This window comes from Rhincodon typus, chromosome 7, assembly GCF_021869965.1.
Source record: "Rhincodon typus isolate 14 chromosome 7, sRhiTyp1.1, whole genome shotgun sequence".
Lineage (NCBI taxonomy): Eukaryota > Metazoa > Chordata > Chondrichthyes > Orectolobiformes > Rhincodontidae > Rhincodon > Rhincodon typus.
Window position 1 is genome coordinate 28,580,652 of NC_063338.1, and position 18,422 is coordinate 28,599,073.

General features: G+C 37.7%; 1 protein-coding gene across 1 annotated transcript in view; it reads right to left on the reverse strand.

The window, feature by feature from the left end:
* The window catches only part of LOC109920949 (post-GPI attachment to proteins inositol deacylase 1), a 59,679-nt gene that overhangs the window by 12,855 nt on the left and 28,402 nt on the right, over positions 1-18,422 (reverse strand). The window contains exons 10-16 of the mRNA XM_048598727.1: positions 14,337-14,388; positions 13,425-13,505; positions 9,855-9,930; positions 9,679-9,752; positions 9,523-9,574; positions 5,032-5,098; positions 976-1,084 (exon numbers count right to left, since the gene is read on the reverse strand). Of these exons, the coding sequence (XP_048454684.1) occupies positions 976-1,084; positions 5,032-5,098; positions 9,523-9,574; positions 9,679-9,752; positions 9,855-9,930; positions 13,425-13,505; positions 14,337-14,388 (511 nt within the window). The remainder of the gene's footprint in view (positions 1-975; positions 1,085-5,031; positions 5,099-9,522; positions 9,575-9,678; positions 9,753-9,854; positions 9,931-13,424; positions 13,506-14,336; positions 14,389-18,422) is intronic.

Consider the following 18,422-nt stretch of genomic DNA (forward strand, 5'->3'; position numbering starts at 1 on the left):
GGCCTGCTGTGTTCATCCAGCTCTACACCTTGTTATCTCAGCTACAAGTCCATGTTGTTTTCTCCATGACAAAACCCCAGCCAATAACAGTCAACCTGCCAACAAATAGCACCTTTCTGCTTTTCAGAATGAAGTGTTACAGTTGCTTGAAATTTAGCATTTCTGTATTTGAGCTGACTTTTTTTTATTCATTCACGGGATGAGGGCATCACTGGCTAGGCTAGCATTTATTGCCCATCCCTAAATGCCCAGAGGGCAGTTATGAGTCAACCACATCTGGAATTACATGTAGGCCAGACCAGGTAAGGATGGCAGTTTCCTTATGAACGAGATGGGTTTTTCCGAAAACCGGCAATGGATTCATGGTCATCATTAGACTCTTAATTCCAGATATTTACTGAATTCAAATTCAACCAGCTACCGTGGCGGTATTTGAACCCAGGTCCTCAGAACATTACCTGGGTCTCTGGATTAACAGTTCAGCGATAACACCACTAGGCCATCGCCTCCCCATAATGGGTGGAAGGTGAAACATTTCGACAATAAGCCTCTCTTTTCAGTATCTGTTTGACCTGATGTTGTTGCATGTTTGGATTGTGTCCTTGGAAAGCTTAGGAACCATGTTTAACATGGAAACATAAATCATAAAATTTGAGATCGACAAGGAAAATTTAATGCATCGCAGATGAAAGCAAATTCTAGAAATTCATAGGCAAGTTATCAATCCCATGTGCAAGAACTTACTTAACCACCCTCACAGTCAGTATTGATTCTTTTACAGAACCTCTTCAGCCTGCTTCTGCTCCTCTTAGTTGTACCTTTGCTGCTGTTCAGGGCCCAGAAATGCTTTTTTGCAGGGCAAAGTTATGCAGCATACTGCAGACCCTGACACTAATTTATTGTTCTGCCTAATCCAAACTACAGTGCTAGATGGGCAAAATTATATACAAAAGAGTAAACAAGACTGTGCTTTACCTCATATCGACAACTTCTAGCCGTGTGAAGTTGCAACTCTGGTACAGAGCTATCATTTTCAGGTCTTGCACTGTGAAGTTTAGCAAAGATCACAGTAGAAGAAGGCACACTGAAATTAAAACATTAGAATATTAGAATTCAATACAGAAAACCAATTTAACTAAAGTAAATTCTGCAGCAACTTTATTCATTGCTAAGAACCAATACTTTGCCTCAGACACCATTCCATTAGGAAATTTCAATTACTAGAAACATATAGCATCATGTCAATATTAGAGCATCCTACACAGTAAATATGGATCTATGTGTGCTCTCTGAAACAGAAATGGAATCTGATGATGGGAAGGGCTCATTTTAAAAAGTGAGATACTACAGATAATAGAAATCTGAAATATGAACAGATAATTCTGAAAACACTCAGCATGTCTGGTTGCATCTCTGAAAGTGATATAAGAGGCAGGAATTGGGGCAAAAGCAGGAAAGAGTACATTGAGTAGACTAGTCAATATGTTCCTGACTCTGAATGATGTTGCCAGAGGAGACTGAGTTTCGCAGTGGTCATCTGCCTAGCTACAGCAGTAGCCAATTAAGTCCCTTATTTGCCCATTTGGCGCAAAGATGCCAACTCTACTGGATTCTTCTTGTACAGAGGTCAAAGTCTAGAAGTGAACTTAATGCAGTCTTATAGGGGCTATTGACATCTTATTTCCATCACACCAACACTCTGGCTGGGATGTGATCAAGTGGAGCCCCTCCCTACAGCAGAGGCCTGATAGCTGTGGTCCTGAGAAGCTCTTCACTTTCTTACAATGTGGTGAAGAATGCCTCCATTTTGGACATTGCAGCAGGCCTTCTGACTGGGCCTCTCACTTCACTGGGCCAACTACAGTCCTTAATTGAATTTGGCTGCAAAAGACAGCACCTTAATTGGTTATGTGTGGAAAGAGCAGAAAAGACATGTGGGGAGATCACAAGGTACCTCCCGCCATGTCCACTTCTAGGTTCCAGACCTGGAACTGAGCCTCATAGGGGGATTGTGGTCCAATAGGAAAATTCATTGTAAGGTTTCTGGTCGATCACTATTTATCCAAATTATAAAGCTCCTTTTAAAGTAATGGAGTATTGCTTCTTGCATACAAGGGAAAGAAAATTTTTCAACCCGTGTTGTCTAATAAGCTCATAACTTACCCCATGTGAGGAATTGATGCCAAATAATACTAAGTTGTATTAAAGTTACAATAATGGGTATGAGTTTGGATGTCACTTACTCGACTGCTATTTGTTGTTCATTCCTAACTGAGCAAGCATGAATCAACCATGTTGCTGTTAGACATGAATAGCACATTGGTCAGACCAGAAAGCATTTATCAGAATATAGTTCAGTTGTCAGGTTTCTCGTGTCCTGGAAGCTGACATCTGTTACCTTCTCTCTGCCTGTTCTCAGTGGCTGCTTGAAAATGACTATGTGTGAAACACTGAAAGCAGGGCCAAGCCTTTGGAAGAACAGCAGTTTGACTGCTCTAGAAATTTTGTTGGAGAATCTAATTATTTAATTTAGCATTACATAGTCATTGTTTGAACTGCACCTTAGCTGCAGCCGAGATGAGCTTGACGATCCGTTCATATTGGGAGCTGCAAAGAGGCCATGGCCAGTCCCTCAGTGGCTAGAAAGAATCCTGTCACTGCGGGAGATCAAATAAGGTTCAACAAGCCATGATGAGAGGTTGTTCCTGGTGAACGGTCTCTCAAGTCTGCAGTTGTTACTTTTTAGCATGGTGGGTTTAAATAAGGGGTTATCAGCATTCTCATCGTTCTAGCTGTCATTACCCAGCCCACACCAGGGAAGCCAATGATCCTCCAAATTCCTCAAGTCTGCAACTGAAAAGTTCTAGCATCATGAAACCATAAACAAGAGAAATTACTAAAGCAGGGCATGCTAATTTATGAATATGCTATTGTTTAAATGGTAGTTGGCAGTTTTCTCAAAACAGTTGATGTGTGAGAGCAACAGAGAGTGTTGAATGACTGCTAACAAAGGTTGCAATGTACAATTTTGGCAAAATGGATGATACAGCAGCATTTAAATGCATTCAACCTTCATCTTAATAATTCTGTAAGGTACAGTTAGAGCAAGTTGAACATGAGTGAAGAGTATATTAAATGTCACTGTTCTGAAATAGCAGGCAGCTGAGATAGCAGAGCAAGAGTGCAGTAATTACTGCATAGAGATATACTGATTCAATTTTATTGTGATTTTTGATTCTGTCCTCCCAAAGTCTCAAATTTTGAAAAAATACTTCAGAAAAGTTTTTTTTAAATAAACAGGCGCAGATGGTCAGGATATAATGTTTCAGATAACAGACTACCACCAGACTTCGAGAGCATATACAGCAAATTCTGCTTTTGCCAATCAGTTAGTTTGTAAAACTCATATGAAGCTCTTATCCTGATTTTGATGGTGGTTTAAATCCTAAAACGTACTTTCAATAGATTGTGCCTTTGTTTTATTAAATTGTACACGTCTTAGATCATGTGGTGATTATGGTGATCCGATTACTACAGGTTTGGTGAGTATCGAAATCATACTGAACAACACTGCTTTAAATATGCTTCAGATGCATGTCAATGGGAGGTGTCTTCAAATAAACAATCCTAGCAAAAGAAAACAGACAAAATTGGTTCAATAATCCCTCTCATACTGAAACACAAGCAGAAGTCTAGGAACTATTGGCAGATTAGCAAACTCCCACTTCCCACACTTTCAGTCCTAATTAGGTCCAAGTGATTTGCTGTCAAAATCAATAAATGTCAAATTCCTGCTGCACCATTCATCATCATTAACTCAAAACAACAACTCTCCACCTTCTTAGTTGGCAAAAAAATCCACAGATATGCCATGTGAGTACTTTACACCCCTTCATTCTGTAATATTGTCTATAAAATCAAGTTGGAATGTTTAGAAGGTCAGTGACAGAAAATCATACACAAATTGTGAGCTTTTGTTCCACCGTGTTATATAATGGTCACTTGGATATTTTTAGAAAGTGATCAAATGCAATTGCAGCATTATATGTGTATTGCTTTAATATTTTAATGTCAGTAGTGCACACAAAAATTGATATTACCAGGCAGAAGATTTAACATTCAGTTTTGTACCTTACGAGAAAAATTCTGATTTTAACATGTTTATAGTATATTTCTAAAATTTTGTAATAATCTACTTAATGTTACACTCTCATGTATAAAAACATCTGACATTCATCATTAGTTATATGTGTTCAGAAACTAATTCATCAGTGCCACCAAATCTCACCAATGACTAGTCCGTGCTAAGCTTGAGATTGTTGACATGCAATCATTCCTTTTGTTAACTGATACCAATGCTGACATTCCCAACCCAGCATTCACACTCTACCTTGTCAATTCCTTCAAATCCTCCTCCAGACTTTATTGTTTTGTCACTTCTTCCTCTCAAAACAACAGTCAAAGGCTTGGCCTTCCCTACTCTCCTCCAGTTAAGGCCCTTAGATTTTCTTTCTCCCTTATTCATGTTGTAGTTAACTCTGGGAGCACCATTCTGGCTTGGCTGGAACTCCAAAACAAATGCATTTGGACCAGTAAGACAACCCATTCTGTCTAAGGGAGGGGTTTAATAAAACCTAGATACTAGCCCCTTGGTCTTTTGCTGACACTCTGCTCTTTCACCAGAACCAGATCTCAGATTCTTGCCCTTTTTAATTCTCATGCCTTGGCATTTCTTAATTCCTCCCAAAGTGAGCCCCTGTTTAAACCTTCTTTCCCTCCGACCCCGAACTCTAGCTCCTCTTTTTTACCCAAACAGAGGTAATAAGACATTTTCTCCCACAGTCGGGAACTCAGAGGGCACTTGGTTCCAATTGTCCTTGGATAGCAAGAAACAAAAATAATTCAAAAAGTAAGAGGGAAAAAAGGAAAGAGAATGAAAGTAAAATCAGATGGTCATAAACATTACACATGAAAGCCTGAAGACGAAACTTTAAAACAGTTAAGTCTATCAGTTCATAAAATAATACTGGCCTTGTCGTCACAACAAAATCTTCATGTGACCACGGTACATGAAACCTGTACACATCCTCCATTTTCCCTGTCAAATTAAAAAGAGACTCATGTAACTAACATGCCAAAGAAGCATTTACATTGATCTAGAATATATGTTAGGTAACAATAACCAATTTGAAGATGCTACTTAGCAAAATAGCATCTTAAAAATGGTGAAAAGTATTCAGTGCTGAAAATGTTATATCTCTTCATGGCTTTTTAATCATCAGTTCCTCAAGTCATTAATATTAACATAGTTACATAGGGATGGTGGGATTCAAGTTTAGAATTGAATGCTGGGCACTCAAGCTTCCAATGACTTTCTGCATTCCCTCACAAACAACCACGGCTCTGCTGGAGTGCTCTTGCTTTCTTCCAAGTTTTAGAAGACTCACCCCATGGTACTGTCATTTTGCTCAACAAGTTTGGGTAAGTAGTATGACAACTGGAACAAATGTTGGAAGAAAGTAGCTTTCCTTGTGTCAAACTATGTTTTTTTTTCACCTGAGCATGAGTGTACTTGTGAAGACAAAGGAATCTACTTTGGAAGATCATGGGTTCTCAACAACAAGGTGCCATTCCATCAGGACGAGGTATCAACTAAACACCTTGTTCCAACCTGTACTCACATATCTACATTGCAAGTTCCATAGTTCTAGGCTTAAGATGGGGCCAGGAACATGCAGCTCCCAAACTGACATCTATCAAATTTTGAATGCTTTGAGTTTTCTGTGACTTCCTCCAACAATGTGCTGCCGATAGAAAGCTTTAAAAAAATCAGCTCTGAAAAATGCGTGTTGAATGCTTCACCAAGACAAATGGCAGCCTGTACTATCGCCCACATTCAATCACAAGTTGTGAAGGGGAATTAATTAATAAGATATTGCAATCACTCCAGCACCAGCTGCTCTGTTTGAAAAGTTTGCTGAAAATGACATAAACTGATTAGTTGCTGTAATCAAAAAGCTAATTGATTGGTATTAATGAGTTAGTGCACAAAAAGTGTATAGGATGCAATGCGTAGGGCACTGATTAGTTTAGTGCATGAGTACCCTTAATGCTATGCATATGCTGGAAGAATTTAATCAATAAAAGACTGCACTCACTCTGGCCCTGGTGCTGATTCTGTGATGGTGAGCGTATGTGTCACGTGTAGGCAGAGAAATCGCTGAAGAAACAAACTTTGGCTCATGTGTTGAAACTACTTTAAAATGGGTGCAAAAAAGTAAGGAATTGAAAATGAAAATCAGGAATTCCAAGATGAATGGACTGATCCCAAATTTGTCCGGCCTCCCTGTGTGTCTCATTTACAATGAGAAATTTGCCAACAAAAAAAATCAAAAGCACAGTGGTTTAGCTGAAAGTTATCCCACTGGAGCAACACAAAAGAAAGAAGTGAGGGAACTGAAAAGGCAGGGGAATCCAGGAATAAATTGTGGGCAGAATCACTAAGTATGCACAATTTCTGATAGTTTTGTAGCAGTTCAAGAGGCTGTGAAACAAGAAAAGTGTTCATGGATGAATATGTAAAAGAGTGCTTTATCAAAGTTTCAACGATTTTAAAATCAAAACTGAAATCATTCAAAACAATTCAAGTCATGCCTTTATTTGTGAAGAACAAAGGGGACAAAACAGTGAAAATAGTCACTGATATCATCAGTCAGCAGATTTAGGATTTAAATTCAGCTTCAGTGTGACCATGTGATTCCAAGTAAGATTTTCAAATAAAGCTAGGTGAGAAGCCAATTGAAGGATGATTGTTTACAGTTCTGCTTGAAAATAAAAGCTTACAGTCCAGTTATTGAGTCTTGTTCTGAAAATGCGCTTTCAAATGCTAAATTGCAATAGTGAAGGAGAAAGTTCATCGCCATTTAGTAAGGTAAGATTTGATCAGGGATAGTCAGCATGGCTTTGTCAGAGGGAGGTCATGCCTAACAAATCTGGTGGAATTTTTCAAGGAGTGACCAAGTGTTTGGGTACAGCAGTTGATGCAGTTTATATGGATTTCAGCAAGGCCTTTGACAAGGTCCCACTGGGGAAATTGATAAAGAATCATGGGATCCAGGGGGACTTGGCAAAATAGATCCAAAATTGGCTTAGTGGCAAGAGACAGAGGATGGTGGTTGAAGGCTGCTTGTGTGACTGGAGCCCAGTGGTTCAGTGGCATGCCACAGGGATCAGTTCTGGGTCCCTTATTATTTGTGAAATTCATAAATGATGTAGATGAGAATATGGGAGGGGGGTTGATGAAGTTTGTGGCTGACGCTAAGATTGGACAAGTGATGGACAGTGAGGAGGGTCAGGAGGAGGGTCAATGGATGCAAAATATTAATTTTGCTTTCTCTGCACAGATGCTGCCAGACCGGCTGAGTTTTCTGGTTTAGTTTCTAATTTCTAGTATCCATAGTTCTTTGGTTTTTTTGTCTAGTGAGGAGGAAGGTGTTAAGTTACAGGAGGATATAAACAGATGGGTCAGATGAGCAGATGAAATTTAACTCTTATAAATGTGAAGTAATGCACTTTGGAAGAAGGAACAAGACAAGGGAGTACTCAATGAATGGTAAGACACAAGAAGCCTCAGAGGGAAAAAGGAGTCCAGGGACGCTTGTCCATAGATCCCTGAAGGTTGCTGGATAAGTTAATAGGGTAGTTAAGAAGGTATACGGAATACTTGCCTTTATCAGTCATGGCACAGATTATAAAAACAGGGATGTCATGTTGGAGATGTACAAAACTTAGATTTGGCCATAGCTGTAGCAATGCGTGCAGTTCTGGTCACCACACTATAAGAAGGATGTGATTGAACTGGAGGGGGTGGAAGGAAATTCACTGGGATGCTGCTTGGGATTGCGAATTTCAACAATGATGTGACACTGGATAAGCTGGGGTTGTTTTTTTTTCAAGCAGTGAAAATTTGTGGGGAGGGGGGTGTGGACCTGATAGAGATGTATAAAATTATGAGGGGCATGGACAGGATGAATGGAAAACAGCTGCTCCCTTAGTTAAAGGGTCAGTTATAAGGGAGCATAATTTTGAAGTGGAAGGCAGGAAGTTTAGAGCAGACTTGAAGATAAACCTTTTCACCCAGAGGGTGATAGGACATCTGGAATACACAGCTTGGGAAGATAGCTGAGGCAGGAAACTTCACAACCTTTAAAAAGGTACTTGGATGTGCAATTGAAGTGTCATAACATGCAATGCTTTGTGCCTAGTGTGGGAGGTAGCTTTTTTAGGTGGTAAAGACTTGATGGGCCAAAGGGCCTCTACTGTACTGCATGATTCTACAAATTTCATCAGCTCTTACCACACGTTGGGCTTTTAAAATGGCAGTTTTTAACTGAAATAAAGAACATCGAAACCCAAGGCAGCCATAAACTAATTTACTTCACTAGGTGGCTGGATACATCTCCTTGGCATTGAGACAGAGACCTCTATGGAAATAAGCATCTCCTGAATGCAGGATATGACTCCTTCCTCTCTCAGCAAGATGAAAAATGTAATGAATGGTTGGAAGAGATCACGTGGCCCACCTCTCTGCTCATGTAACTGCTGAATTTAAACTTGCAGACCGAATCTGATAAAGGACTTCAGGTGCAACAGCCTTCCCACCTTTCTCTCTCAAATTTCTCTTAAAAGCTCTGGGCCCTGTTTGTCTATTGAAGACATCCCACCTTGTTGCAAAAAGAATTCCAAAGGAAGACTTCAACCCAGCAATAATTCCAGAAGAAGGGAGACAATTAGTGGCATTATTAACAAGGAAATACATAAGTCCATCAAGATAATACTGACATCATACAGGACTTCACTTATCTGTGCATTTTCATTCATATGCAGGAAGAAGCAGATAAAGACCTCAAATGAGAATAGATAAAGCATCATTAGCTTTTAATTAACTGAAAAATATTTTGAAAAATGAAACATGGAACAGTAAAAAGATCTCCATGAAAACAAAATTTTGGTTTCTTCAATAAGGAAGGAAACCAGGCACTCTTGATACCAGATCTCTTTCTATTTTATTCAAAAGGTTCCATGTATACAATGGAGGAATTTTGTACCCAAAACTGAAATAAGGAAACGCTCAGAATAGCCTCCAATTTCAACCATTATCTGCAATAGACAGCTCAGCTGGGCACATGTAGAATGCCCTCTGAGTTGAGATAATGCTCAAGTGTTCCAAGAGCAGCACTTGGGTCTTTACGGTCCTACTTCAAATTGCCTTTGGCTGAATACATAACTCTTCCTGTCTCAGTTACTGCACAATGGTAACTGGCTAGATGCAATAGCATACAAAGCTACAGGTTAAGTACTGGAAAATAGGCAAAGAGTAGATAGTTGCTTGATGAATGAAATGAAAATGATGGGCTAAAGGGCCTTTTTCTATGCAGCATGACTCTGTGTTAAAAAGAAGAAACGTGGACACACATATGATTCTATGATACTGATACACCTTGCTTTAAAATGATAACTTACCATGGGTAAATTGGCATTTACTCCTTACGTGGATTTTAAAAGCCTGGTATATCTAAATGGAACAGAGATAAATATTGGATTTGTTAAAAACTCTTTAATCTCTCTTTGAAGTAAGTCTTAATGCTATACAATTCTCACTGTAACAAAGTAATGTACCTGGTTAAAGTTCTGAAGCTTCACCTTGTGAATCAGACCAGTAGAGTTTATAACAATTCTGTTGCTTGAGGTACCTACACAGAAAGAATGCATTTAGTTTCTCAACGTAATTTATGAGCATAGTTAATTAGGCTTTCTGCAACAAACATAAAAGATGAGGAAAAAAAATTATGTACCAAAAGACAGGATATTTGTCACTTGGGTAGTCATCATTCTGGACTCTGCTTTCAAGAATTCACATTCTATGCTGAACTGTGAAAGAATATGTAACAGGATAGTTACAGAATTTAAAAGCTTACTTGTGTATTTAGAAATTAGGTTGTCTTCATACTTTTGTCTCTTTGTAAACAACACAAACTTTCTCAAATGATTCTTAAAGGATGACATCAGGCCCAGCTTTTTAATCACAATAGACAGCCTCATGATGAAAATCACAGAACTGTAAAAATCCTGAATATGGCAGTTCCCACTTTCCCTGGGGCGCAAATGGGGGTGCAACGTGTTCCACACATGCGCGTTTTAAAGCAGCAGCTGGTCATTTAAATCATCAGCTGCCTCCACTGAAGTGGGATGTTGGTACCTTTGGAATATAATAAAATGGTATACAAATTAGACCTAGTAAAAACAGGTCTGAACTCTACATATTTGTTTGTATAGTCAAGGTACCCCTTTGGAGCAGTAAGCTAAGGTCCTGGGATAAAGAACCCAAGAGAACAGGTTTTGTTTTCATGTTCAGTAAAAGCCAAGGTTGCGAAGTCGTTCACAATGAACTAGCCCTGAAAAGGGCTCCAGGCACAGCCATGGGGCTGATCATAGTACAAAAAAATTGTATCGACTGTTAAAAAGCCTCCTAATCTTGGACACTTGCCCTATATTAGACAATTTTTCAGCCGCAACCTTTTTTTCCAGCATTGTGCTAGAGGTCATCAAACGCCTAGTGAACCCCGGTAGATCCAGGTGCAATGGTGGTGATCCAGGTCTGAATTGTTAGGCTCCTGATCAACCCCTAGGCTCTGCCATCCAAGCAGGACACATGCAAAATGTGCAAGAAAGAGAGTGAGTAGCATAGAATACTCCTCCACCTACGCTGCCGCTGTCATGATCAAAGCCCCAGGACAAAGAAGCCAAATGTTGGCCATAACATGCATATCAAATGAGACTAGTTTGGCTAGCAGTCTAGCTCCCCTCAGTTTGACAGCAGTGACTGGCAAGCAGAAAAATAATTTGAGGGCTAGGGGTTCCCTAAAGTGTCAATGTGGGTGGGGGAGACCTATGCTGAAGGTTCCAGACAGTGAAGAATCAGCCTTTTAATTGCAGAGGGTTACAAGAAACATTTTCGCAACCAGTTCCAAAGTACTTAATAATGGATTATGTGGTACATACAACAAATAAATTGTTAGCAATTTACCTACTTAACAATAAAACTACATTACTCAAAACTATTCTTTAAATTGTAGTTATTCTTTTTGCTGTTGCGAAACAAAGTAGAATGTTAACCATTCAAATTTGATTCAAAGTGCTTTTACTGTTTTTATATTTATGCAACATTTATATAAAAACAAACTGGTTCACCTTTGCAATGTGAGGATTAAAAATCAACCTCAGTTTAAGGTCAAGCTCTTTTGACAAGTACGAATATCCAAAGATCTTACATAAACAGAAATCAAAGGCCGTCTTTGGAAAACTTACTGAACAATCACAGCATTTGCTCTAGCACTTCTACTCTTGAAACAAAACACATAGATCAAAATGAAGGTAACATTTATAACGCAGCATGCTGCTGTTGTTAGGCAGTATAAACTGTTGATTAGGCAGATTTTGTTTTAATAACTAATGACAACTCCAAGATGATCCAATTCACGCTTCAATAATGTGAAGTCTCATGAATTAAACACAAACATACTCAAAGATGTTTAGCAAAATGCCACATCAAAACTTCACACTGTTTTGTATCTATCAATTTTTGGGTACATTATTTCTTTCCCAACAGTAGCAAAATAAATAATGAATGAAGTGTCTGACAATTCTACTGTTAAAGTGTGACGGGTCTTTTTATTTCTCTTTAGGTCTCACGAATTGAGGATTCTGCAAATTATGCCTTGTGTGGACAGTTTTTGGTCTTTGATACTTTTTTACTGCTCAATGAAACAGAAATAAAACTGTCAAAAGATTATGATACATTATACACCAAATTAAATACTCAAATTTCATTTTCAGTTCAGCTGAAAGAATAAGGCCATGAAGTATCCCTACAAATCAGCAAGTAAATGATTCACAGATAAGGTGTTTCTCAGTCAGTCTGTGCTGAGGCAGCTGTCATGAGAACACACCTGACTGAACCATGCACTATTTAGGCAAGGGTATTTAGGACTGTGGAACCAAGACAAGTAGATCAAGTTAAAGTAAAGATCAACTATTATATCGTTAAACTGGTTCAAGAGCTAAATAGCCTATTCCTGTTCTTAAAATCTTGTCAGACTTCTCCTGCTCCAGTAATTGTTGCTGGTGTGCACAAGCCAGCACTGGCAGGGGCAGAATTCAATCTGAAAACGATGCTCCACACAACTTAATAGCTTGTTGTCACTCACTGACTAGGTTCACACATGACAAATGGGCACTAATTGGAAGGGACAAAAAAAAACCAATTTTAATAGAACTATACATTAGCAGTAAGTCTGTGAATTCACAAACACTATGGTATAGTTATACAGAAGGTATCAATTTGAGTTCAGTACCTAATAGTATCAGAACTACTAGTTCAAGATATAAAGATGTACCTAGCCTCTCATCACACTCTACACCACGTAAAGCTGAGTACAGCAGCATTCAAAGGTTTTTTAGATTTTAAAGTAAGCCATGACTCAAAAAAATAGATGAAGTTATTCTAGCAATGAAAGAGATAAGCATCAAGGTTAACGGTTCTAGCCAATCCAGCAGTTATATTGCACTCGGCAGGAAGTCAATGCAGTGTGCGATAACTTTACATCTGAGTCATAGTAGTCAGGCAATATTCAATGAAGTCTTCATTATGACAAAAAAAGTAGTAAAAATTTGGATAGGGTAAAAGCAGAATATTACTTAAGGGTCAAACAAGTTAGGAGGACTAGCCCAACAAAAATCTAGAAGAGTGAAGCACATTTTTCAAATAGATATTAGAAAACATTTGCTTCAATTGAACAGCAATATCTAGGATAATCTTCCAGACGTATTTGTAAAGTTATCACACACTGCGTTGACTTCCTGCCGACTGCAATATAACTGCTGGATTGGCTAGAACCGTTAACCTTGATACTTATCTCTTTCATTGCTAGAATAACTTCATCTATTCTTTTGAGTCATGGCTTACTTTAAAATATATCTTTGTATCTTCCAGACATGACAATGAAAGCTAAATATTATGAACTTTTCAAAATGCAATTGGTATCAATATCATTGGTTTCTTAAAATGTCAAGAATTTCATTTTAAGCAAGTGGGAGGCGATTGCTCCCTAAACATTTTCCATCCCCTAGATAATCTGGATAAGACTAGCAGAGATGGGATCTGAAATCTGATGTATTAATTTATTGTTCAACTCTCCAGTGCCAGAGTTAGCTCTTTGATGCTTTTATACAAGTGGATGCATTTATCACTAATTACAAATAAAAAACAACAATTGCAAAGATTTTGGCAGTGAAGGAGGTAAAATAGAAATATTTACGTAATTAAATAGATAAGACTGTGTGACTGTCATATTGTTTTCACTTACCTGCTTATTAACACTAGCCTTAGATATATGAATGATAAAATGAGAGAAAGACCGGTACTCATCCAGATTGAAGTTTACTATCTGAAGAAAAAACAACAAATTAGGATTTAGAAATTATATGCTATATTGAAACTAGCAAATCCTGGAATCATTCTTAGTTGAAGGTACTGCTAATTAATTAAACTATTGGTTCTGATTAATTGACCAGATAATTAACTCAAAGAAACTGACGCTGGATATCAATGTGTTCCAACAGTTGATAGAATAATAATTAAAATTGTATTCCAATTAATACTTCTGACAAATAGAACTCACACATTTGTAAATTAACACAAAAGCCTTTAATGCAAATACTGAAATATTTTTAAGTTTAAGATTTGGTCATATATTCATAAAGATACTTCAAAATTAGAGAGACAGAATAATCTGGGGGCAGAGAATCAAAACAATATTGTTACAAACTCCAAGATGGTTCTTTGGTCAGAATTTGCACTCTTCAAACGATCCTGTTGTCTCCTTCAATGTTTAACTAAGTATACATTTAGACTGAACATACTGCTTACACTTATATGCTTGAATTGCCACTAGAAATCCATAAACATGTTTAACCTTCATCCTAAAATCTTAATGCTTCACCAAGAGGAATTTACTTTTATAGATTACGTGGGCAGGTAGTGATGTTTGACTGACCCATTGGGAAAACCAAAGGGAACTGAAAAGTGTGTGCAGACAACATAATAAGGGATAACAGTCTGGGCAGATCATCTTAACAGGAAAGCCAAAAAGAACTAAGACTTCTATTCAGGCAAAATAGCGTCAGAACTGTATGCAGTACCATAATGAAGTGCTGATGGAAAGAAAATTTGTACAGATTGAGTAAAAGTATAATTAGAATGAAAATTCTAACCTTACCTTGTACATTTTCAGCAATTCTGCCTCCCCAGTCAAGTCAATGCCTTCATGGCTGCATAGAAAATTGAATTGCAGGACAGAATGTTTACAATAAAATCAAAATTGGAAACCGTTGGCATTCACTGCAGTGGATCAAAGAACTCATGCGACATTCCCAAGCAAACGTTAAAAAGTAATTTTTAAAAATATGCAAACTGCAAAGAAAAGAGTAGCCAAAGCCAACCATAATCATGCACATTAGATAATTCACTACATTCGCTTCAGGAATAAATGTCAAATATAAAGAAATAGAGTGCACAACACAAAGATTAAAAATGCAAATGGAATATATAAGGAGCTTTAATATAATTTCTACTTTTCTAAATCATTAATTCCCGAATTCAGTATTTCTTGGTACCTACACTGCCTTTATCTCGGCCAATTTCTGTATTCTATGAAAATATAATCAATTGCCGGCTATGAACGATGATTATATTGTTATTCTATTGCAGACAGCAATAAACCATATCAAATTAACCTGATCAGTCTGAAAATATGTACCTTTTCTAATCTTCAGAACATCAACCAAACTTTCTTTTTTCTTCTGGTTTTCGAACCTCATCAATTACTTTATTTCACTAGACTATAGGGGAAATTTTTCTGAGTGTGCACTGGCTGTGGTTAACTTTTCCCATGAATAACACAAAAAATCACCAACATGCTGCTCACAATTCCTGTACAATGAGAAAGGAAAAGTGCCTATGATATCCTGGTGGTGGGGTGCTACTTCAAGACTGTATGCTTGGTAAAACTAGACCTATTGCCAATCTGTAAAAATAATGATGATGATACAACTGCGAAAGCATGTGCAACCTTAACAAACATCTTACACAAAAAATAGTAGAAATAACACTAGTCATAAGATGTAAAACCATGTCCTCATCCTATAACCGATAATTTATAAATGCAGGACCAATATGACAATAGGTTTGTAAAGAAAGATCTATATGTAATTTAGCAATCATTTATGAGTTTGCAATGATAATTTTTGATCTGCCTTACAAATGTGCTACACTATATGAATTGGTATCAATAATTTTGATTAATTCAAATAAAACAGGGGCTGAATCATTCAATTAATTACTTTGACCCAATAGCCTAAAACGCTAGTTTCCCAAATTAATTTTATTTCTCATGTTGTTATTCCCTTTTAAGTGCTAAGCTTCAGTTACATCAAAATGGAAACAACTTTCCTAAATTCTATACTTGAACTCAATCTTCTCATTCCCAATTTATTTATATATCCCTTTATTTCTACTTGCAACATATTTAGAGACATATCAGAGAGGCTTTTTCTGAATTATCTACATGACATTCTGATTACAAATTAGGATTCCCTCTATCCTAATTCTTGCTGGAAAGAACAGTAGAATATCTCCATCCATGCATCTTTCCCAGATATTGGTGACATTACATCAGCAGTGCAGGCTTTTCTTATTCCTCTCTGCTCTCAGGAAGAGTTATTGCAACTAAGTTTGAAGGAAATGCAATTGCAAAAGACAGTCAAAAGTAGCATTTGAACTTGGCATGTCCAATACAGCCTAATTCTTTTCATTAAGGACTATTACTTTCACCACTTCAAGGATTGATTTTCCAATTTTCAAATTTACAACATTTGTTCAAATAAATTGCTGTACTTTCTTTACCTCAGTTTTTAAGGTTTCTGAGTATCTAGATGTCGGGATATTTCAGCCTTTGCACCAAACAGCCCACTTGCAACATAAGCAAGTGACTTGCTTCCAGGTACTGACATTATATTTTTCAGGCTGATCACAAGATGCATAAAACTATCCCACTGTGATTCACTTCTTCTACATGTCGCATGGCTCAGCTGACACAACCAAGCAGTAAGAAAACAAAAATGAGCCATTATAGATGATGGTCTAACACTGTGACCCAACAAGGCAATAATTTTTCACATTGATATTGGTTAGTAACTGCGTGAGATGTACAACATTTCTTCCATTCTCAGTAATCTTGACAGAAACTAGCATTATCTCAAGGCAATTTAAAGTATCCAGCCACATTACAAATCTATTTTTCTAATAGATCTATTGTCATCTGAAAAGAATTATCCTTGTATTCCAAATATGCCCTTCACACCCAGATTTTCATTAAATTTGAAGAGTATCAGAAATAAGTGGCATTGTGAAAATAAATATGAAACTTTTATAATGCAAATTTAACAATTGATAACTTTTATTGACAGCTATTTAAAATGATAGTCCTGAAAAACATAGCATAGACCACAGTTTTTAAAACAAAACTGTATAAGATAATTGGAAGCATCATCACATTTACAAGTGCACAAGGGCAGTCAAAAGAGTTACATTCTTAGAAATCTTCCAATGATGCATTGTTGCAAATCTCTGATTTCAGTCATATGTAAAACTAGGGCTGGAAGGATGGGAAGGAATGGGAAGAGAAAAAAAAGGAGTTTACACTGTGTTGAACATGCACTGGTGCAAGTAAAGGTGCCTTTCTGGCATCAGGATTCATCTACATGTGAAATGCAGGCACAAAACCTGCAATGCAACCAGTCCATGTCATACCTAACAGTGAAGTACTTCAAGTGATGACTGAGAGCATAAAAAGGGAAAGGATTCCATTTCCCAGCACTATCATAAAAAACAAACAAAACATAAGTCAGAAAATAACAAGGATTACGTTGAGTGCTAGCCTTAATGACAGGTGCCAACAGTTATGGAAGTACCTTAAATCCCATAATAACTACATCAAAAGGTCATACAACATAGAAATATTCCTTCTTCTTAGTACCATCAATTCTGATTCTGCTCTTTCTATGTATAAATTAAGTATCTGCTCACAGGATTCCAATGAGAAATATGAAGAAAAAAAAACACATCAATAGATCAGAGTCATTCTTGGTATACCAAGATTTCATTTAACATATTTGCAACAAACTATTCCTAATGCTGTTGAGCCATTTGTAAACATTTCTATAATAATTAAATGCTGGCACTTTTATTTCTGCCTTGTGTCTCTATGTAGTAGATTATATTTGATTCAAGCATCCTGTAACTGAAAATAGAGAGGTCAACTAAAGGCAAAATTTTAATTTCTTCCCTGAAGCTACATTTGGGAATATCTAAACCCACCTACGGTCTCAGTGGTAACACTATTGGTTCTCAGACAGAAGTTTGTATTAAAGTCCCAGTTCAGAGACACTTGCACAAAATCCAAGCTGCATTCAGTAACAGATCAAGTATACTGGATGCGATACTAAACTGAAGCAAAGTCTTCCCTCTCAATTACACATAAAATTATATAATCCCTACAATGTGGAAGTAGGCCATTTGGCCCATTGAGCCCACACCAACCCTCCGAAGAGCATGCCACCCTGACACAGCCCCTTACCCTATCCCTGTAACCCTGCATTTCCCATGGCTAATCCATGTTACCTAAACATCCACGTATAGTAAAAGATTCCATCCCATTATTTGGCCAACAGCAATGCTGTACTCTCCAGGATCCTGGCCAACATTTATTCTTTAGCCACTACCATTAAAACAAGTTATCCACTCATGATCACAGTGTGGTTTTGTGGGGAAATTAGTTAACACGCTCCCAATGTATAACGGTGATTAAACTAAATAGCTGAAAAACACTTTGGGATGTACAAAAGTCTTGAGAGGCGATATGGAATTGCATTTCTTCTCTTTCCTTCTTTCTGAGACCAGCAGAGACAGAAATTCTGCTGTGGGTATTTCAATTTACATAACAACCAGGTCCCCTGCTGATCTTTTCAGTGCAGATAGCAATTCAGTGATACCAAGGATTTATGTTTCAAAACAAAACTGGGTCAAGATGCAATGAGGTTAACAAAGGGACTGACTTTCAGTGGACATAGTAAGAACTGCCAATGCTGGAGTCAGAGATAACACAGTGTGGAGCTGGAGGAACACAGTAGGCCAGGCAGCATCAGAGGAGCAGGAAAGCCAACGTTTTGGGCCTAGACCCTTCTACAGAAATGGGGGAGGGGGAAGGGAGCTCTAAAATAAATAGAGGGGGGGGTGGGGCCGACCA